Below are 23500 nucleotides of genomic sequence, written 5' to 3'. Positions count from 1 at the left end.
TTGGTCAAAACTTGACTTCATGCGGGGACTGCCAGCTGTCTCCTGGTGCTGTTTTCCCTCTCTCCATAATAAGAAAGAAATAATGACGAGAATACTTCATTTCTTCCTCCACCTTTAGCTGGGTACATGGCCTCCAAGAATAAAAATGACATTTCCTGGCCCCCCTTTTAGCTGGGAGCACTCATGCGACTAAATTTCAGCCAGTGGGGTGTGCCTGAGCCCCATTCTCCTGACCACATGTAGACTTGGTGGTTGGGGCCCCAGTGGCCACCCCAGACCATGGCATGACCGAGGGGGTCCCAGCTGTGGGGAGCAGAGCCACAGAAGAAGAGTTTGGACAAATGAACTTATTTACAAAACAGGAGTCACAGATGTAGAAAACAAACTTATGGTTACCAGGGGATGGGCAGGGGGAGGGATAAGTTGGGAGATTGGGACTGACATATACACACTACTATATATAAAATAGATCACTAACCAGGACCTACTGTATAGCACAGGGAACTCTACTCAATACTCTGTAATGGCCAAATGGGAAAAGAATCTAAAGAAAGAGTGGATATATGTATATGTGTGACTGATTCACTTTGCTGTACACCTCAAACTAACACAACATCGTAAATCAAATATACTCCAATAAAAATTAAAAAACATTAAAATTAAGTCAATCCAAAAAACAAGAGGAGTTTGGAGCCTCACACGGAGGGGCCCAGCAGCTCTGCCTGCCTCCCTCTATTTGAAGGTCTAAGAGAAAACCACTTGTATCTTGTGAAAGACACCGAAGTTTTAGGTTCTGTGCTTCTCTCACCTGAACAAATTCTGAAGTCATGCATTTGTTGAACATATCACTTTAGAACCTGTTATCTTCTCTCTTCATGTCCTTCACCAACTCTGTTCTCTCTACTTAGCTCCAGTTCTTTTCTTCTTTTCCCTTCGCTCCTATTTATCCCTTTTACTTCTGTCCTTTTTTCCTTAATTGAGTACTGTGCAAATTTCAAGTATCTTGATATATTATCTACCAATCACATTTTAAAAATTAACTTTTATTATAGAGAGTATAAAATATACAAAAATAGAATAAAATGCCAAATCCTGTACCCACAACTCTGCCTCACCAATTATTTACCTACGGTCAAGTCAGCTCCATCCATTCCCCACCTTCTTCCCCCTTCCTATGTTATTATTTTATTTTATTTTATTTATTTATTCTTGGCTGCATTGGGTCTTTGTTGCTGCGCGCAGGCTTTCTCTAGTTGCAGTGAGCGGGGGCTACTCTTCGTTGTGGTGTGTGGGCTTCTCATTGTGGTGGCTTCTCTTGTTGCGGAGCACAGGGTCTAGGCACGTGGGCTTCCATAGTTGTGGCGTGCGGGCTCAGTAGTTGTGGCTCGCGGGCTCTAGAGCACAGGCTCAGTGTTTGTGGTGCATGGGCTTAGTTGCTCCGCGGCATGTGGGATCTTCCTGGACCAGGGCTCGAACCCGTGTCCCCTGCATTAGCAGGGAGATTCTTAACCACTGCGCCACCAGGGAGCCCCTTCCTACGTTATTTTGAAGCAAACCTCAGGCCTTGTATTATTACTGAATAAAGTTTCAGGTCTCTCTATGTGTAAAAAGCTGATAAATCAATCTTCTTCTAGAAATAAAGTCGAATTCCTAAATCCTGGTTTCCTTCACTTCATAAAAATCATCCTTTTCACATCACCTTCTAAAGCGTTCATCTTCCTAGTTCTCCTCTTTGCCCCTCCCCCTTCCTTCTTTTTTCCCTTTCTCTCTCCCTTTTCCCCTCCCTCTCTCTGTAGCTAATACATCTTCTGCTTATGGGGCCCCCACTCTTTTTTTTTTTAAGGAGATCCAGGTCTAATTTTCCCAGTCACAGTTTTGATTTTTTGATATACTCCCTTTTAATTGTCAACCACTGAGAATCTATTTTGCCAAAATGGCAGCATTTACTCATTTATAGTCCCTTTACGAGTTTGGAGAAAAAGATTTTTTATAAAATTCACATAGTCCCCAGCCCTGCGGACCCCCTCCCCCCATCCCGCCAGATAATAAAAACTCGCTAAACTAGTAATATGCACTGGCAAAATACAATGAATACAAAGGATACACTTACAGTAGTAATCAAAATTAACTATTGGGCATTAGACAAAGTCTAAATCCCTAATGATACTGAAGACTTGTTTTTATAACATTGATAAGGCATTGAACTTTTATGTCAGTGAACCTGGGCCATGTGGATGTTTTCCCACAAAGCAAGCTGAAACTGTTTTGGTATCACTCATGTGTGAGAATCAAGCATGTTTCTCCCAGGCAGAATGTGACCAATTTTTTGGAGGGAGTACAGATTACTTGGACAAGGTGGAGGCAGATCTTTCCACAAAAGGGTATGATTACAGTGTCAGTATCAAATTCTTACACATTTGACTTGCTTTTATTTTGTTATCTGGGTGAAAAATAAATTTGTGACTCGCACACGGTAACGGAACACAAATAACTAGGACCAATCAACACCACTGACTTTTTTGTCCTTTTGGAAACCTACTATGCTCCTGAGCATTACAGACATATTTCTCCTCTGGGAAGTTGTCAGAGTTACATGTCACGCAGCATCCCTTCGCTTTCACCTCTACCATGATAGTGAGCGTCACACCAGTCAGGGAATGTGGAAATTCTTGTAGCCTCAGCAGGATGAAAGAACTTGCAATTGCTGCATGTTGGGTTTACTTGTCTAGACCAAAGACTGAAGAGAGCAAAGGCTTGCTGCTTTCCTCTCTGTATCTTTTTTTTTTTTTTTTGCGTTACGCGGGCCTCTCTCTGTTGCAGCCTCTACCGTTGCGGAGCACAGGCTCCACACGCGCAGGCTCAGCGGCCATGGCCCACGGGCCCAGCCGCTCCGCGGCATGTGGGATCTTCCCGGACCGGGGCACGAACCCGTGTCCCCTGCATCAGCAGGCGGACTCTCAACCACTGCGCCACCAGGGAAGCCCCTCCTCTCTGTATCTTAAAACAGCTTGTCGAGCCGACCAACAGTCAACGAGCGCCCAAGAGCACTTATGAAGTGAGTAAATACAGAAAGCCTTTAGACAAAACCAGTAGCACACAGCTTATTGGAGTTCAGGTTCATTTGGCAAATGGGCATTTAATGCCTTTCTTGTTCTTTACTCTTAGTGGTTCTTATTTATTTATTTATTTTTGGCTGTGTCGGGTCTTAGCTGTGGCATGCGGGATCTTTTCGTGGCGGGGCTTTTTGTTGTGGCGCAGGGGCTTCTCTCTAGCTGTGGTGCATGGGCTCCAGAGCATGCAGGCTCAGTACTTGCGGCACGTGGGCTTAGTTGCCCCACAGCATGTGGGATCTCAGCTCTTCAACCAGGGATCGAACCCACGTCCCCTGCACTGGAAGGCAGATTCTCAACCACTGGACCACCAGGGAAGTCCCCTACTCGTAGTGGTTCCCCCCTCCAATTTATTTATTTATTTATTTTTGGCTGCGTTGGGTCTTCGTTGCTGCGTGTGGGCTTTCTCTAGCTGCGGCGAGCAGGGGGGCTACTCTTCGTTGTGGTGCGTGGGCTTTCATGGCGGTGGCTTCTTTTGTTGCAGACCACGGGCTATAGGCACTCGGGCTTCAGTAGTTGTGGTGCACGGGCTTAGTTGCTCTGCAGCATGTGGGATCTTCCTGGACCAGGGCTCGAACCCGTGTCCCCTGCACTGGGATTCTTAACCACTGGGATTCTTAACCACTGTGCCACCAGGGAAGCCCTCTTAGTGGTTCTTGAAGGCATTTTTACTTGCCTCATGGTCTTAATATGATCACTTTTCTTATCACACCCCCACTCACTTCAGAATTAGGATTCTCAGCTTTTTTGACATGATACTAACACTTAACCTCTCTTAATACTCTTAAAATTGTGTGTTCTCATGTCTATGCCCAATTCTACAAGGTTTGACTTAAAATTGCAGACAGAGTTGAATATTTAAGTCTACATACTACACATGATAAAGTGAGTAGAAACGTTTTCCTAGAAAAGTTAAAATAACTCTCTTGGGCAAGTGGTTTTAACTGCAGGTGAGAGATTTAAAGCTACTCCTTTGTATGGTCTTGGGAAAGCAACTATTTAGAAAAGTTGCATGTATAAATAATATTGTTCTAGGAAACCATACACTACTGGGGGCAGGTGAGTGGAGAGAGAAAGAGAAATGTTCTAACCAGACATTCATCCACATGTCTAGACATCATAGCACATTTAGATATTTAGAATTTTCAGTAGCTTATGAATACAAGAAAACTTATTGCTTTAAGGTAGGCTTTAGATATTTGACATGTAGCTGATATTTTCATAGTGTGAGAAATATCAAGCTGACATTATGCTTTCTCTGTGTTGATTACTTCCAAATGTCAGAGAGTAGTAACTTATTCATGGGACTTCAGGGCCTTAGGATAGTATCAATTTAAAAGACATTCATATCGACTTCTTTTTTATTTAAACATACTAAATGGAGTATGAGAAGCAGGTTAAGAAATCAATGAAGAAAGGAAGAGCAAAGAAGAAACCTACTGACAAGAAAATTTTAAATAGATTGAGGTACTCTTACATCACCTTGGTGACAGCAGGCTTTAGGGACTGCCTCCAAATATTTCTGACGGCTGTAGTCTTACTGTTCACATTATTTCACTCATACCACTTATACTGAATTTGGGAAATTAAAAATAAGAAATGAACTACTTGATTTTTGGTCAATCTTTAAAATTTGGTCAATCAACAACTAAATTAATATTTTCCTACCACTTTTTTTTTTTTTTGCAGTACGCGGGCCTCTCACTGTTGCGGCCTCTCCCGTTGCGGAGCACAGGCTCCGGACGCACAGGCTCAGCGGCCATGGCTCACGGGCCCAGCCGCTCCGCGGCATGTGGGATCTTCCCAGACCGGGGCATGAACCCTTGTCCCCTGCATCGGCAGGCGGACTCTCAACCACTGCGCCACCAGGGAAGCCCTTTCCTACCACTTTTAATACTAACATTGGACTTCAAGCTAAAATCAAAAAGAATTTAATGATATTTTAAATTAAAAATTTATTCTTTTGTTCACCAAACTCTTTAGCAGCTAATTATGAACCTACTGAACTGCTATTTTGGAAATAACTCAAAGGAGTTATTATTATTATTAAACAAAAATTGGCCACATCAGAGACAATTATGCGTTTAAATAAACCTTTGTCTTTCCAGTTATGTACACAGCAGTGCTCTTAATTGCTTGGGGTCACTGAAATCCCATGGCATCCTCTGAGAAGCATTTCTCCTGCAGTTTATCTTGTTGGATTTCCTTTCTGTTCTCGGAAGCCAGTATCTTTTCCTTTTTAAAACCTCTTTTTAGTAACAGTGGGAATGATGCTGATGATGGTAACATGAATCCAGTCTTCAAATCAGCCCCATTTTCCTGACTTCTGTAGGTCAATGTCAGGAGTCACTGTGTAGCCATCTACATCCCTTATTTATCTCAGAAAATGTTATCTCTGATACAAACAAAAAATTGTAGGACCTCCATGAGCTAGACCAGCTACTATCTGAGGCTGCAAAATTTTAAATTGTTACCTGACAAACAAAAGGACAAGCCAAAGATGCTGACTGACAGAACTATCACACACAATCACTGTAACCTTGTTCACGAAATCAAAGTTGAAACAGAATGGATTGATAATTCTGTTACCCTATTGGAACTGCAAACAATCTTAAATTTAAGTGCTGAGTTCAAGGATGAGCATTTCATTATTGATCTTCAAGAATCACATTGCTTTGTATGCATCAAATATCACAAAATAAGTAATACTGAAAAGCTAGCGTTTGCTACATTTTCATACTTTTTGTACCCCTAAAGGCCCAGGAGTTCTCCTGGCCGATTTCAGCAGGTCTGTCCCCTGTGAAGGCGGGAGACAAATGGGAAATTACGTCGTTGCTCCCAGCACCCGGGTGCATAGCTCCTCCAAAGGTTCTGGGTCACCCCAGTCACATCCTTAGAATGCCAGAGGTGGTAGGTCCAACCCTCCCCTTCTGCAATCGTTGTTAGGAGAAGGACGTCCCAGAAACCCGGTTCTGGTCCAGAGTCCGAGCTTCAGTTGCCTCTCAGCATCTGGAGGTTGCTCCTACCCCGGACGTTTTCTGGGTGTCCCAGACCGCCTGGGTCGCTAGTGCCTCCAAGAGGGCGGAGAATCTCGTCTGTTCTGTTAACTGCAGTACCCCCAACACCTAGTTTAGTTCTGAGCCAGACAGAGGCTAACCTCTTCTGGTCACTTCGCTGCTTGTTTTCTCCTCTTAACCTCCAAGTTCCTTTCAAGGCCAAGTCTGGGCGGGAAGGGCTAGTGTTCAAAGCCCGAGCTAAAGTTAGAGAATTTCGGGCTTTGCTGCGAGGCCTCCCTCCGTCAGGAAAGCAGCGGGTGAGCTGCACGGTGACCTCTGGCAGACACCACGGGGCCTTCGCCCTCGGACAGAAACCCCCCGAGAGGGCGCGGAGCCTCGCGTCTGGAGTAAGTGAGCGGGAGCTTGTGGGCGGGGCTTCTCGGGGCCTCCCGCCCGCCGCGCGCTGCGGAGACGCGGGGCGCCCCCCGGTGGCAGCCCTGCAGCGCTGCTCGGGGCCGGCGGGGGCGGCGGCGGCGGCGGCGGCGGAAGGCGGAAGGGGAGGTATTGAGCCAGCCGAGCGGCGCGGCCATGGCGGAGCCGGTGCGGGAGGAGCTCTCGGCCCTGGGTGCGATTTTCTGCGGGCCCGGCGAGTGGGAAGTGCTGAGTCGCTCAGGTGACTACCCCCGCGCCAGACGGACTGGGCGCCCTCTGCTCCCCACCACCAAGGCTGGGCTCCCCGCCCCGGGCCCACACTTGGGGGCCGGGGTAGTTGAATGAGGGAACGACACGCCCCGGGACTGGGCGTGTGTGGAAGCTAGCGGGAGAGTGCGGCGACCCCCAAAACGTGAATAGTATCGCGCCCCTGCTCGCTCCTCTGCAGTGAACGGACCGCATAATGCTCAGGCTCTTGCGGCCCGTGGACCGGTTCCTGCTTCCCGCGCCGCTCCACCCACTCGTCCGTCCCACCCTCCACTCTCCCGTCGCACTCGCACTCGCCCTTCCCCCTCCATCCGCCGTTACCCCCCGTCCCCACTCTGCCGTTGCACCCTCTGACTCGCCTGTCTCCTCAACTCGCTGAGCGCTACGAGCCAGCCGCGCCCTCCTGGAAAGCGTCCCCCCCCCCCCCCACGCTTTCCCTGGCCGTCCTGTACTTACCCGTCAGATCTGACCGTGAAAAGAGGTTTCTCCTGACACCCCTAGTTTAAATCCAGCTTCCCCAAATTGAACTACGTGCTTTGTAAGCACCACGCATTATGTCCTTCAGGGCACCCACCACAGTTTAACTATATGGGTATTTGGTTGTTTCAAGTTGCAAGAGGGCAGGGACCCTGTCCGTTTTGTAATCACAAAACTCCAGGAACCTACGACAGTGCCAGGCACGTGGTAGGTATGCAGTAAATGTTTGTTAAATGAATTTTTGAATTCGACCAGTGCTCAGTCAGGACTCTCAGTTTGATTGCTTTTCTCCTGCTTTTTCTAGTCGGCTGAAAGGTGGTTGCCAACTACAGGCTCTTGGGGGCGCATTAATCATTCAACAGGGTTTCAAAGACACTGACTGCTCAGGGCCTCTAGGAGCTTACAGTCTAGAACGGTTCTTTTGGCTATATTTTCATGATAGTGAAAACTTCTTCTCTGCCTGTCTATGGCGTCTATTAAGTAAAAACCAAAACTTCAGTTTATGAAAAAGTGCAGTGATGCACATAATTTTCAGTTTTTACTTAGCTTTCAAATACATTCTGTGAATTTTTTGGCATAGCTTTCAAATACATTCTGTGAATTTTTTGGCATAAGATTTAAACTTCTGTTATGTTTCAGCTACTATTAAAATTGTCCTTCTGACCATAAATTGGTTGACCTTTAAGAAGGTAGTCTAAAATGTTCTGAATGTTGTGAGAAAGCCATCAAGGGTTAGGATCCATTCCTGGTATCTACGTGGTGTGTTATTCACCTACAGAGCAGGAGTTGGCTCCTTTTCATTTATTCTTTCTTGATCACCCGTGTCTATACGTTCATTGAGCACTGTTATGTTCTGGGCACTGTGAACCAATTCATGTAATGAAGCCGCTTTCTTTTCAGTGCCTAGCCTGTCTTGTAGCTTTCTGAAACAATTGTTTAAAATCCATATGAAAGGATTTACTCACTTTTAGTATTTTCTCGTCACCTCTCTTCTGATTGGATAGCATTTGTTATTCTTCATCATCTTACTTTGCTGTCTCTGGCTCTCTTTATTGATAATTACTTCTGCTTGAGGCAGGCTGTTTGAAGAGATCATCAGTTTTCTTAAATTCCTTTATTATGGCTCAACTAGGAATATCCTGGGAAAATGAACCTATGATTTCCCATTACACCTGAAAGAGGATGGAATGGTGGTGGTCTGGGTCATGAGTATGGTTGAGCATACGACACTGCTGACAGGTCAGAGAAAACCCAAAAAAGTAAGCATAGAAAGAAAGAGCAATTTCTTAATATGAAGAGCACTGTGGACCCTTTATCTGCTGTTAAATTGAGCATGACTTTCAAGCCATGCCTCCTAATTAATTTAATTCAGTGTTTTGGCATCAATAAGTAATTGAATTATAAAAGAATTCAGTGTAACAACTTAGGACATTTTGTTGCTGAAAGGTTCATTGGAGAATAGAACAATTCAGTGATTGAAATTGGGACGTTTGATGTTCACATCTGGGAATTAAGGGTAAGGTAAGGACTTCTTTAATAGACCTCAGTAAATATACAGTGGGCTGCTGGCTACCACTGTCATGGTCACTGTCAGCTTGGGTTGGAGGATGTAAGAACATTCTGAACACCATCAGTTCCTTCCTGGCCTTCCCCTCAAATAAGCTGCTCCTTGTTGCCACTGGAATCAGGTTAACATTGGGTAGGATTGCACTTCTGGTACGAGATAGCCCAGGCAGGCTCAGGCTGCTAACCCTAGGGTCATCTATGAAGGTCATAAGATTGAAGAGTTTGAATAGTTGGATTCTTTTAGCTGGACTAATTTGTGCTGAGAATTTCAGGGGACTTACATACACTGTGGCCTCTTTGTGATGGTTGTAGAAAGCTCATAAGAGGCATCAGGTGTAACTGTCTCTGATGGGTGCAAGTTATGTAAGCTCCTATTCCTGTCCACTAGGGAGGGCTGTGGGCAGATCAAACCAGGGGTATTCTGCTTCTCCCTGTGCAGTGCAGTCAGACAGGGTGCCAGGTTTAATGGGGTCACCTACCACAGACCTGATACTTTAAATGCATCTTACTTGATGAGGGGTATTCTTTTTTTTTTTTTTTTTTTTGCGGTACGCAGGCCTCTCACTGCTGTGGCCTCTCCCGTTGCGGAGCACAGGCTACGGACACGCAGGCTCAGCGGCCATGGCTCACGGGCCCAGCCGCTCCGCGGCATGTGGGATCTTCCCGGACCGGGTCACGGACCCGTGTCCCCTGCATCGGCAGGCAGACTCTCAACCACTGAGCCACCAGGGAAGCCCGATGAGGGGTATTCTTAACTTTATTTTATAAAGAAGGTAACAGATGCTCAGGCTGGTTGAGTAACCACCAGGCTCCAGAGTATATGGACTCTTGCATTGCGTCATGCTGCTTAACAGAGATGCGGCCATTGCGTCAGGAAAACAGTTCTTAGAGAGCAAGGATGACACCTGTCCAGGAAGAAGAGAGCAAGAAGAGCACCCAGAGCAGAGAAACGGGGATGACCCCACTTATGTTCAGAATAGTTCTGAAGGGGAGTGTGTGTGCATGCCTGTGTAGGTACCTATGCGGTAGATGGGATTTGGTATTGTTATAAATCTTCATTTTCCTGATGAGGTAATTGAAGGTCACAGAGATTATATTGCCATAGTTAGTGCTCATTATATGTGGAGTTGTGTTTCTGGAAATCATCTTACAGATAAAACAGTTATAAAATGGGAGGTGTGTAAGACTCAATATCATATGATATGTTCGCACAGTAGCTTCAGAGTAGCTTTTTGTATTCTGCTAACACTAATGCTCAGATTGGATTGGGCCGTCTTGCAAAACGAACCATGACTGTCACCCACTGGCCCCTCTGAATCTGCTCAGCCCTGTGTCCTGCTGATGGTCAGTACTGAGGTCGTCTCTAAAAACAAATCAGCCTTGAACTTCACGTCTAAAGGATGGGATCGCCACTTTTAGCTTCACTTATTTTTCGTTTATTTTTTTTTCTGTAACCACGTTTAACATGTATAAAATTCCAGCTGTAACATAAAAAGAAGCACTGGTGGATGTATACTTGTGGGGAGCCACCTGAGAGCGAGAGGAAAAAAATCCTGTGCAGTGAGGTAAGAGAGGGTGTTGGGGGCTTTTTAGTGGTTTTCTGAACAAAGTCTTACCCTGAGGACATATAAAACTGCAAAAAAGAAAAAAAAAAAGCAAGTATAGGGAAATTCAGTTGTATATGGTATATAAATGATTTCTTAATGGGCTCTAAATGAATCTTGAAGAACTCATCCTCTTAAATTTTGTTTACATTTTCCACTATCTTCTGTTATTGGACAGCATTTATTGAATTTTTATTGTGTGGGATTATGAAGTAGAATGAAGTCTTAAAAATAACAGTATGGAATTTGAGGTTCAGTTCAGTTTCTCTCGTTTGAATTTCTGTTGTTTGGAGTGTGGTTAGGAGCATAATTTCCTTCATGTACTTGTAAGGAAGAATAAGGTTTGAAACTAACCTATTTTAGTTATGAAATTGATATACTTATTTTAAGGTACAATGACTTATTTAAAAAAACCAAAAAAACCCAAACTAGGGAATATGTATGCAAGCTTCAACCAGAGGCAAAACTTACATCTTTTGGTAGGATCTTTAGAACAGATGAAAATAGTCTTGGAACTCATGAAAATTTCAGATTTGTAGGGCAGGCATAAATTTTCTAGGGCATAGATTTTATTGAGAATGATGAGTTTGTGAGTTAAACTTAATGACTAGAGTTTTTTGGTGCCAGGGAAGGCCAGAGATTAGCATTAGATGTAGAACACCATTATTTTTCTGTTAATCACTCTGTTTCTAAGCTGTTAATAAAGTAGATAGGGACAACCTTGTTTTCTTTTTTTAATGGAAAAAAACCCCCCAAAATCAGACTGACAGTACATGTGATTACATGAAAAATTCTGAGGAAAAAAGAGCCAGTTTAATTGCATGTACAAACCAAGGCAGATGAGAAATGGAAGGGTAATATACATACTTCTAGAGTTTTAGGGAGAAAATGAGTTTTTAAAAGAATACGTAATTTTATTCCTGCATTAAGTATCAGCAGAATGGGGTATGTTGTTGGGATTTTCATTTTCTTACAGAGATAGCATCATTTTGTGTAATTTCAGCTTGCAGCTCCTGTGTGTGTGTGTGTGTGTGTCTGTGTGTGTGTGTGTGTGTAGCTACGGAGGGAGTCAAAGAGAAGACCAAGTAGGAAGGTTGTTAATCCTTTCCAATTCTTGATAAAATTAAAGCAGTTTTCCTTCTAAGCTTATAACTAATAATTTCACGGTTTTCTAAGGCGGAAGTCAGGATTTTCTCCTGTTGCTTTTCTCTTTGCTGACTAGGGCCAGAAAATCACTAAGAGAGAAGAATGAAAGTTGGTAAGGATTTGAAGAGCCAGCTCAGTAGGCTTTCCAGACCTTCTCCCTGGACTGCCTGTTTCTGTCAGTTAGGTCACTGCCCTGGGGAGGAATAGGTGGCTGTTTAGGTGGCAGAGATTGGAGAACACTCTAGGTTTCAGGGTTTTTACCAGAAAGGGAGCCTTGCTTGCGGGGAAAACCTTGCTTTGTGAGCACAGATACTGTGTTAGTTTCTTGTGGCTGCTGTGACAAATAACCACGAATGTGGTGTCTTAGAACAACACATATTTATTCTCTTACAGTTCTGGAGGTCAGAAGTCTGAAATCATTTTCACGGGGCTGTAGTCAAGTTGTCAGCAGGGAGGCACCTTTTGTTCAGAAAACATTAAAAAATGCTATTCCCATGGAGAGTTATCTCCATGGAAATAAAAAAAATATATAAAATACAGGTTTATAGAAATTATATGTATGTATGTTTATAAGTAAAGACATTTTTAGGTGTAGAAGAGAAGTTGAGGAAGATCACTTTGGCTCTGTCCACTGTTTCATGTTATGAAACTGGATTGACTTAAGAGGACAGGATCTGTGTCTTACCCGTTGTTTTCTCTCAGACTAGAACAGTGCCTTGGGCCTAGTAGGTACTCAGTAAATGTTTGTTGAATGATGAATGAAGAGCTTTAAAAGTTATACCTCCCCCTTGAGAGGGAAAGTGGACCCTCTAGATGATTTCTGGAGGGTTTTTTTAGCCTAGTGGTCACATGTCTGTAGGTCTATTTATAATGCCCATTTTATCTAGTGAAGTGCAGTGATCTAACTGACATCTAGGGAGCTTACTTTAATAATAAAATATTTTTTACAAAGGATAAGTAACAGGATAGAAGAAAGAAGGGTTTCGAGAAGCTGGTGATGGATTTTAGAGGAATGTACTAAGTTGTTTGGAAAATCTTCCTTTATGCAGCGTATATTTTACTTATGTAATACAAATTTAAGTTACATCACTTTAATATGATCTTTTTTTTAAAATAAACTTATTTATTTTATTTATTTATTTTTGTGTTGGATCTTCGTTGCTGCGCGCGGGCTTTCTCTAGTTGCGGCGAGCGGGGGCTACTCTTCGTTGCGGTGCACGGGTTTCTCATTGCGGTGGCTTCTCATTGCAGAGCACAGGCTCTAGGCACGCGGGCTTCAGTAGTTGTGGCACACGGGCTCAGTAGTTGTGGCTTGCAAGTTCTAGAGCGCAGGCTCAGTAGTTGTGGCGCACGGGCTTAGTTGCTCCATGGCACGTGGGACCTTCCCGGACCAGGGCTCGAACCCGTGTCCCCTGCATTGGCAGGTGGATTCTTAACCCCTGCGCCACCAGGGAAGCCCTAATGTGATCTTTTTTTTTTTTTTTTTTTTTTTTTTGTGGTATGCAGGCCTCTCGCTGTTGTGGCCTGTCCCGTTGCAGAGCACAGGCTCCGGACGCACAGGCTCCGCGGCCATGGCTCACAGGCCCAGCCGCTCCGCGGCATGTGGGATCTTCCCGGACTGGGGTACAAACCCTTGTCCCCTGCATCGGCAGGCGGACTCTCAACCACTGCGCCACCAGGGAAGCCGCCTAATGTGATCTTTGTAATGGTTACTGCCTGGGTTTCGGGGTGGTGTCCTAAAACGGCAGTGCTTTGCAGCTGATACTGAAGGTTCTATTAAAGAAAAACCTGGTGTAATGGATGTGTTTGGTCCTATATGAATCCATGTCTGTAACAACAGCTTCTGTATAAATGGAATTGGATGGCTAGAGAGCCATTTTAATGTTCTGTTAGGTTCTTTAAAATGGGAATGCACTCAGGTTTCCATTGTTGAGGGTGTTGAGCAGCGATCCAGGTATGAAAATTAGAACAATCTGACTGCCTGTCTTGTGAAGGAGAATGAAACAAGGGCTGTGGAGAAAGAAGTAGGGTAGACGGAGGCAAGTTAGCTTCAAAGAGCCTCGTCAGCACCCAGTTCGGTTCTACTCTGCTCTTCTGATCTGTGTGCTTCTGCCCCCTGCAGAATGAATCAGCCTGACGTTTTATCAACTTTTGAAAAGTGGGGTGAAGTGGTGTGGAACACATCAGAGGGGTGAAGTGGAGCAAATCTGAAAGAGAGCAGAGTGTTTCATCTCGTATCCTGTGTGCGCTTTCCCCTTTCCCCCTCCTCCTTATGGAGCCAGAAACAGCTGAACTGATGTCTGCCCAATTTTAGTTCCTCCCGCTGCCTTCATGTTACACTGATACGAATATATTTGAAGTGAAAAAGAGCGGGTCCAGGCAGTTACTGTGTATGCACAGTCATGGTTTGCTCTGTACCCCTGCAACCACACGGGATCCAGTATTTGGTTTGATTCAGACTCACTGCAACATGACTTTCACCGGATTTAGTGTATAACTTTTAAACTAATCACTGATTTTATAAATACACAATACTGTTTCTTTGAATGTTCATATGAGTTTATTAGGAATTTCTGAATTATCAACTAAGTCTGGGGAGGAAGAACATCATATGATGAGAAACCTTTCTGGTAACCTTAATAAAAATGGGATAATGGCAATTATAAATGCCAGTGAAATCCTGGGTGCTGGTGAGCATGATTCTATGACTATATATGTATGGCTGAAAGTAAGAATCTGTAAATCATGGCTTTCTTAGTGTGATGTATCTCTTCATAAAATAACTTAGTTTTCACATGAAAAATAAATTGACACTTGAAACAAAAATTCTAACTTGTTAGTGTTCCATTCAAATTGAATTAGGTACAGCTAATCATTATTTTTGGATGCTTTCCAGAGACAGATGGAACTGTGTTCAGAATTCTCACAAGAGCAGAAGGATTTATGGATGCTGATATACCCTTACGATTGGTGTTCCATTTACCGGTTAATTACCCGTCGTGTCTGCCTGGTATTGTGGTTAACTCCGAACACCTGACCAGGGCTGAGCGTGAGATTGTGAAGGAGAAGTTACTGCAGCAAGCAGAGACCCTTTTGTCGGAACCTATGGTTCATGAGCTAGTTCTCTGGATTCAGCAGAATCTCAGGCACATCCTCAAGCGGCCAGAAGCTGGAGGTGGCAGTGAAAAGTGCACTTCTGCAGCAAGCACGACTGTGGATGATGGATTGTGGATGACTCTTTTGCATTTAGATCATATGAGAGCAAAGACCAAATATGTCAAAAGTGTGGAGAAGTGGGCTTCCGATTTAAGGCTGACAGGAAGACTGATGTTCATGGGTAAAGTAATACTGATTTTACTGCAGGGAGACAGAAACAACATCAAGGTGCCGAAAAGTTTTAATGTTGAATATGAATTTGGCTATTTTCTGCTAAAATGGTGTGTCTATAAGTGTGTTTGATAACAATGGGACAGATTAATCATTAAGATGTTTCTGCTTTCACTCTTACCATGTTAATGGATCTTTCTTTTTAAAGACTGTCTTTAACTTCTAATTACAACTACAGACTTGAAAAGTTTGAAGAATAAGTAGAAGATTATGTTTTAAAAATCATGCCACTTAATGAAAGTGATAGGTTATTAAAAAAATCTCTGGTACATGAGTGTTTGTTTCCGTAATCAGCTTTGAGCCTAAATTTTATAAATTTGCACTAAAAGTTTATGTGTATTTATAGTTCTTTCCTTAGTTAGGCACACAGCAAGGTGTATATTTGTGGGTAGCCTGCAAAAATTTTAACTTTTTGGAAGTTAAAGATATGTTCTGACGCTTGAACTTGGTATCTGTTATACCTGAAAAGAGGAGCTGTTCCCTCCTAACCAGGATTTAGTGTGAGTGGAAGTAGAATCATTAGGGCTGTCAGCTTGTCACCTCCTCCCTAACTTTTGCTTTCCACCTGACTTGTCTCAGCAGCTGCTTTCAAAATCATCGTCTTCTTCAGAGTTTTCAAGTTCTCATTCTAAACTCATCTAACCTGCTTTATGTGGGACCAGACAAAGAAAGCTGCTTATTATATTTTAAATCTTAAAAGAGCTGCAAATCACTTAATAGGTTTTATGCTTTCAAGTGGGTTGGGTCAAGAATAATTACAATGGAATTTATTTGAAACAGATTTATCTTGCATAACCTATCATCTTGATTTGTAGTATAACTACCTAGCTTTTTGTTATGGGCTCTTATCCCAAAACTTGTTGGTTAATAACTTCAGTTGACCAGAGTAGTGCTGGGTTATAGTGTATAGGTACAGCAGATTTTCAGATTTAATAAAGATATTGGGTTGGGGTCTGACCAAGGAACCACATATATTTTTTAAAATTTAATTAATTAATTTTTGGCTGCATTGGGTCTTTGTTGCTGTGTGTGGGCTTTCTCTAGTTGCGGTGAGCGGGGGCTGCTCTTTGTTATGGTGTGTGGGCTTCTCATTGCTATGGCTTCTCTTGTTGTGGACCACGGGCTCTAGGCGCGCGGGCTCAGTAGTTGTGGCACACGGGCTTAGTTGCTCCTTGGCATGCGGGATCTTCCCGGACCAGGGCTCGAACCTGTGTCCCCTGCATTGGCAGGCAGATTCTTAACCACTGTGCCACCAGGGAAGCCCCGGAACCACAAATTTTAAGGTGATTTACAGTATATCTATAAAGTTTGATCCTTTTGGATAAAATACTGGCTGACAAAATGAATACAAATTAATTTCTTTGCTCATATATCCCCAAAAGGCTCAGATTTTTCTTTAAGCCAGCTCAGGCATATTAGGCTAAGTGTAGCTGTTTTGCAGATGTTGTTTCTCAGATTGGATCCATCAGTTAATTAATTTATTTAATCATATGGCTTGACCTCTGGTAATGTAGAGTACTTTTTAAGGAGTTCTTTCTTTTTTATTAGCTGTCCCTAAAATGTCATTTAATGTAAATATCCCTTAAATTTTTATAAGACTGTATATCAGGATTGAGAACTACAGGTACATATTTATAGATGCCATCAATTTGGAATGTTCGGTACTGTGTGCCTGTTAACTTCATTCTGACCTTGAGGAAGTGATAATAATGAGAGTAGCTGGTACTATATTAAGCACTATTGTGCCAAGCACTCCTCTAAGTGCTTTATATGTATGAACTCATTTAATTATCACAACTTTCCCATAAGGTAGATGTTATGAGTACCATTTTATGGAATAGGTTAGTGAGGCACAGAAGATCTAGATAACTAACCCCAGAATCAGATCTAGTTTAGATTTAAGCCTACGTAGTTCGATTAGACCCTTCTTTACTCCAGCATTCACCAGAATGTTATGCTTCAAAGTATGTGAAAACACTGTGTAACTCTCTTACTGCTTGATTCAGAAAGTGAGTACTCTGTAAGCGTGGAAATAAGCCTATAGGTTTATGGCTCCTTTCAAACTAGGACTTTGAGATTCAGAGTAAGATACGTATTTAACGTACTGATTTGTCATTTAGGAGTACCTGATTCTTCAGAAAACCTGCAAAGTAGATGTGGACTCAAGTGGAAAGAAATGCAAAGAGAAAATGATTAGTGTACTCTTTGAAACAAAAGTACAGACAGAACACAAAAGGTATAATTTAGTACTATTGCAGATGGAAAAGCAACTGAATCGATAATTATACTCTGACAAATTTAGGCATATTCATGAGTTTCTCTTGTATAATACAGGTTTCTGGCATTTGAAGTCAAAGAGTATTCATCGTTGGATGAGTTACAAAAGGAATTTGAAACTGCAGGACTTAAGAAGCTTTTCTCCGAATTTGTACTTAGGCTGGTAAAGTGAAGTGGAAGACAGGTATCTTTTAGTGAAACAACAGCGTTTTTTGTTTTGTTTTGTTTTTGTTTTTTGCGTTGGATTTTGAGAGTGGCTGATTGAAATACTCATAAGGGAACAATTTTAGAGTTTTCTCTGAAGCAAAATGACAGACACCATCATAACTTAAGGACAGAAGCCAGTTCTGTTTATGGAATATTAAACAGTAAAAATATCCATGTATTCTAATTTTGCCAGTGTAGGTTGGGTTCAATAGATGGAATGTTATTTGAGAGATAAATACAAAAAGATGATGGTGAATGAGCCCTTGTGTTTATACAGAGGATTTGTTTGGAACTGTGCAATTTTCTGCCTAATTTTCTTGTAATTAAATGAATTTTTAAAAAGAGATTTGTTTTCATGTTTACTTCCTTCATGTTTACATTTTTAGCATTTGATAATGATTTTTCCTCCATTCAGATTATTCTGTCTAATGTTTTAAGTTGAATGTTAAGAAAATTATAACACTGATTTCATTGTGGAATTGGATAAATGGTTAGTTTAAATACAAACTAAAGAAGTTCTACAGAACTTGATTTACAATTGCTTTCTTTGGGGTCCCAGAATTGCATGATACTTACTAGTGATAGGACTGGAGAGTCAAATTAAAATAAAATTCTTCAATTTAAGTTAAAACTTACAAGGGAAGAAGTGTTTTACACAAAATGAACTTGGCTTACCAGAGGAAGAAATCATATGGAGATACTTTTTTTTATTTCTGATGAAATTTGTTAAAGTCTGATAATCTCAGAATATATTTATTATGACATAAGGAGAGAAGCCATAAAATAAAAGCTTGTGTTAAAATTTGTACCAAAAGTATAGACAGGCATTTATGTTTGAGAAAGGATATTTGTGTTCCTGAAGCCACCTGTGCTCCTAAAATAAGGGGCCAAGTAATAGAAGAAAGGCCAGGCAAATCTCCCTCACTGTAATCTGAGGTACAGTGATGTCATTATAAATTATAACTGATGGGAGAGAGAAATAAGGAGATGCTGTGGCACGCCCAGTAGCGCTTCTTGAAAGTGCTGCTCTGTGACTGTGGCAGTACCGTCTGTCTCATTTTCAGACACCCTTGTAATTAAATTAGACCTACCTCTTGATCATTCCATTAATTAGAGGGGATTTTTTTGTTCGTTTTATGTCATTCTAGGGTGTTGATGATTTTTTCCTGGAGAACTGGTAAATGTAGTTAGGTTGTTCTATGGGAGGGTGATATTCTCAGAGTTCAGAAACTGCTAGGAGCCTGTACCCGCCACTGCACTATTGGAGACTGTTGTAATTGATCCTAGATCTGCTCAAGTGGTACTGCCTGGACCAGAGCTAAGGTTGCTGATAGGTACTATCTGTGGTGTGTTGGCATTCACAGTCACTCCACCCCTGCTGATTGCCAACAACTACCATGGTGCCAGAACCTCTGCTGCCTCTGACTTCCCAGTGGTGCCTCCTATTGACCAAACCTAACAGGAGTCCAGTTGGCAGAGAAGTCGGGAAATGTAGTTTGCATGTGTCCCAACCCCAGGAGAACAGAGCAGAATACAGGACGGTGGGTGTGTAAGTGAGGGAGAGGGAGCTGAGTGCCTATGGCGAGTAACGAGCACGACCTTCCCTTTTAGCTATTAAGCAGCCACGCACAGCCTTCTACCCATATTTAAATTTCTGTACAACAGCAACAGTTTATGCTTCAGTGTATGCAGATTTTACTATCTTTTGTACAAAGGAAAAACTCTCACCTCTCCCCCAAAAGGGGAAAAAGTAAAGTTCCATCAGTTACTATTATCCTTAGCGGTGTTACTTATCCTGGTTCAGTCACAATCCCACCTCAATTAAACTGTCAATGCACTACGACCAACATTTCTTATGTAACTTGATAGGGGGTAGGGGAAGGAAAAAATAGTTAATATGTACAAAAATATCCGCAAACGATGAAGTAGATTTGCTTAAGTACTTGTTTCTATAACTGGTCTTGAAGCTGTAGTTGATATTTATAACTTCTTCCTCTGCTCCATTTGGCTTTGCTCGTGGCTGCCTCTTTACCTAGTAGGGTGGGCGAATCTTCATCCTGGAAGGTCTGAGTCCTTAGGAGTTGGTTGTTTATTAACTTTCACTCTTGAATAAGAGAATATTAAGAGGCAACCCAGAGAACGCCTGGGCTCCTGACATAGTTCTTATTGACCCCATTGTGTAGCAGTAGATCAATTTCCCTGTAATAATGTGGATCAACCACCCCAGCCATTATACGAACCTCCTTTGTTGCTTGTTGGTTTAGTGTCATAGGGACCCTAATATATTCAGGTGTCAGTCTCAACTTCAAATTCACTTGAACCATTTTGTGTGCCCTGGTAGAAATATTTTTTTTCCATGGGAGCTAAGACCACCAAATCAGCATAGCCCCTTTATAGGGACGGTAATAAAAAATTCTGTGAGTGGGTTGTTAAACATAATACTGAGAGAAATCCATCCTATTTTTATTCCGCGATTCCTGGACCCATGTATTCTGGCAGTGGGAGAAATAACATCATATATTGGTGACTGGTTCAAAGTCTTAGTAGGTCATTATATTATTCTATCAAGCCAGCCACTTCTGGGTGATTTGGTACATGGAAAGACCTATGAATTTCATAGCTATGAGCCCATTGCTACATTTCTTTTGTTGTGAAATGAATTTCTCATTTAGAATTTATGTTGTGAGACATAACCATGTCTGTAAGATTATGGTTGGTAGTCTTACAGGAAGAGACTTAGGATTCATATTCAGAATTAATATTTTCATGAGAACAGTTGCTGACCCTTCTACTAGAGAAGAGATCCAATGTAATTAATTAGCCACCAGGTGGCTAGTGTCTCCCAGGAGTGGGGCCCTACTGGTGGCTCAGGATTCGTCTCTGTTCTTAGCAGGTTAGGCACTCAGCAGTGACAATAGTAAGATCAGTATTGGTGAGAAGAATTTCATGTTGCTGAGTCCGTGTATAACGTCTGTCCCTGCTGCCACAGTTACTTTGTACATGAGACTGCTGAGCAAGCACTGGGATGCTAGGGAAAGAGGATGACTACATCCAGAGGATGAGTCAGCCTGTCCGTTTGAGCAAGGAAGACATTCACTGCAGTGGTTGCCCTGTGAACATCACATGGGACACGAATACCCTCACATTTTGTGCTCATCCCGAGAGGTCCATTCACACACTCCTGCCCCAGATTTCCTTGTCATTAGGCTTCTGATCTTATTCTTTCAAAGTCCCTGACTACCTGGCCAACCCATTAGCCACTGCCCATGAAATACTGTAGATCTACGCCTGTGGACATCTCTTTACCTAGATAAGTAGACAGCCAGAAGTACTGCTCAAAGTTCTGCCCACTGAGAAAATTTCTCTTCACTACCTTTCAGAGACACTCTAGATTGCAGTGATAATTGCCAAAGCATATTGTGAAGAACCATCCCTATACCAGGCCTGAGTTCTTTCTTCCGCAGTAAATAAGTTATGGGTATCCCCATGACAGCATAGATGTGGACTAAGGAAGAAGCAGCAGTGCAGGAGTAGTCGCTATAGGCATTTGAGCCACTTGATCATGCAGCTTCATGACCAGGACCTGCTTGAGCCTGATCTTGTACATATCACTTCACTTGTACATGTCCAACTTCATGATTTCATGGATGAAATAATACCTCATTAGTAATCAGGAGAAATGTAACTTAAAACCACAATGACACCTCTAGCCACCCACTAGAATACCTAAAATTTAAAAGATGGACAGTAGCAAGAGCTGACAAAGAAGTAGAGTAATGGCAACACTGATACACCATTGGCAGGACTATAAATCGACCCAAATGCTTTGAACAAGCAGTTTGGCATAATCTAGAAAAACTGACAATTCCATACCTTATAAGCCAGTATTTCTGCTTCTAGGCATTTACCCTACAGATGTGTGCATGTATGTGTGAGGTTACCTGTACAAGAATGTTCATAACAATATTATTTTTAATAGCCCAAAGGAAGCAACCCAAACACCCATCAACATAGAATGGACAAGTAAGTTGTGGTATATTCATGCAATGAAATACTGCACAGCAAACTAAATAAGTGAACTATAGCCAACATGCATTCATCTTTAAAAAGCAATATTGAACAAATGAAGTAAACACGAAAGGTGCCTTATGATTGTAAAAGTTCAAAAGCAAGCAAAATGATATTAAATTATGGATGCATACTCAAGTGCTGAAACTAAAAGACAAGAAAAGAAGTTGGTATAATAAAAGTCAGGATGGCAGTTACCTATAGGGTGAAAGGATGGGTTTGTGGTTGGAAAGAGGGTTTTTTCTGGGGGGTGGGTAGGGAATGGCTATGTTCTACTTCCTGACCAGGGTGCTGTTTCTCAGACGCTTCTTTTATAATAATTCATTATTTTTTATTTTTATTTCTTTGATATATTTGTTTATTTATTTTTGGCTGCATTGGATCTTCGTTGCTGCACGTCGCCTTTGTCTAGTTGTGGCTAGCAGGGGCTACTCTTCGCTACAGTGTGTGGGCTTCTTACTGCAGTGGTTTCTCTTGTTGTGGAGCCTGGGCTCCAGGCATGCGGGCTTCAGTAGTTGTGGCGCACGGGACTAGTTGTTCCGCGGCATGTGGGATCTTCCTGGACCAGGACTCGAACCCGTGTCCCCTGTGTTAGCAGGTGATTCTTAACCACTGTGCCACCAGGGAAGTCCCTATAATAATTCATTAAGCTATAAGTTACTTTAATGCATATTTCTGTATTTCTTCCCCTATAAAAGTAGGCTTGGCTTAAAAAACGCCAGTTATTATATTTTTGGTAAATAAGAAAAATATTGAGGGTAATTCTTAAATCTTTGTAATTAATAGCAATTTCTCTAATCCTGAAGTTTGGTTCAGACAAAATTGTAAGTTACGTGGAGAAGGTAGGTTATTTCAAGCAGAGTGGTTAGGGAAATCTGTAAGGGGATGCCATTGGAACCAATAGCTGAATGAAAGGGACCAACCACAGGAAAAGGAGGCAGCAGGAATTCCAGGCAGTAGGAACAATAAGTGTGAAAGAGCTGAGGCCTGAAGGAGCATGGCCTGTTTGAAATAGTCAAAAACAAGAGTGACCTGTAATGGGAAAGAATGATGTATGAGGTGACATCTACAATCTACATGCACAGTGATAAGTTTGGAGAGAGACAGATAGAGGAGCCTGATCCTGTTGAGTCTTTAAACCCAATATAAGCCTTTTTCTGTTTTGCTAACTGCAGTGGGAGTTAGTTGCACTGGAAACAGGTGTGATATCCAATTTACACTTTAATAAGATCATCTGGCTGTTACAGAGCCAATGAGTAATAGGAGAGCAATAATGGAAGAAAGAAGGCCAGTTAGGAACCTGTTGCAGTGGTCTAGCTGAGGGATGATGGTGGCTTGGTTGTGATGGCATTGGAGAAAAGTGGTCAGATATTAGATACATTTTTGGAGATAGAGCTGAGTATATTTGATGCCAGATTGGATGTAGAAGATGAAGGAGAAAGAAATGAAAGACAATATTTAGGTTTTTGTCTTTAGTAGCTGGGTGAATGATGGTACCACTGACTTGTGAATTAAGGAAGTCTGAGGAAGGAGCCTATTTGAGAGATATATTAGAAAAAGTCATTATATTTCCTTGCCTCTTCTTTGCTGCCATTATAGGTCTATTGGGAAAAAGGATTTTAAAAAATGAATTCCACTAGTGTTGGAGGAGGTCATTGAGAGGATATGAACTGCCGGTTGACCCAAGAGCTGGACCTGGGCAATCAGAGGCTCCTCACCATTCCCCTGTCCTTGGAACGTATATTCTGCCCACCGTTCCTACACTAGGAGCCATTCAGGGATGCAGCCTTGAGACAGTAAGGTGGTTGAGAGCACCTGGACTGAATATGTGACTGAACCCACTTAAGGCCTCTATGTAAACTTTTAAGATTCTGGTGGGGTGCAGAGATTTACTCATATTATGGCCATCCAACACAAGCCTCGTCTGTAAGTTCACTTGCTTATTAAAACCACCACCTCCCAA

At 42.3% G+C, this 23500-nt stretch overlaps 1 protein-coding gene across 7 annotated transcripts in view; it reads left to right on the top strand.

The window, feature by feature from the left end:
* Positions 1 to 6651: 6651 nt before the first annotated feature.
* RWDD3 (RWD domain containing 3) overlaps positions 6652 to 23500 on the top strand; it is a 79317-nt gene continuing 62468 nt past the window's right edge. For 3 of the 7 annotated variants that reach the window (XM_060302485.2, XM_030868754.3, XM_060302501.2), the window contains exons 1-4: positions 6652 to 6779; positions 14495 to 14982; positions 17106 to 17221; positions 17320 to 17446. In XM_060302485.2, coding sequence (XP_060158468.1) covers positions 6695 to 6779; positions 14495 to 14982; positions 17106 to 17221; positions 17320 to 17434 — 804 coding nt within the window. In that variant the 5' untranslated portion in view covers positions 6652 to 6694 and the 3' untranslated portion in view covers positions 17435 to 17446. Of the gene's footprint in view, positions 6780 to 14494; positions 14983 to 17105; positions 17222 to 17319; positions 17789 to 23136; positions 23337 to 23500 lie in introns of those variants that run through there. The other 4 variants (XM_060302491.2, XM_070043775.1, XM_030868756.3 and 1 more) reach the window with 4 other exon arrangements.

The sequence above is a fragment of the Globicephala melas genome, chromosome 1 (assembly GCF_963455315.2).
Source record: "Globicephala melas chromosome 1, mGloMel1.2, whole genome shotgun sequence".
Classification (NCBI taxonomy): Eukaryota; Metazoa; Chordata; class Mammalia; order Artiodactyla; family Delphinidae; genus Globicephala; species Globicephala melas.
Note: the sequence above shows the minus strand (reverse complement) of the source record. Positions and strands in the feature narration are given on the sequence as shown.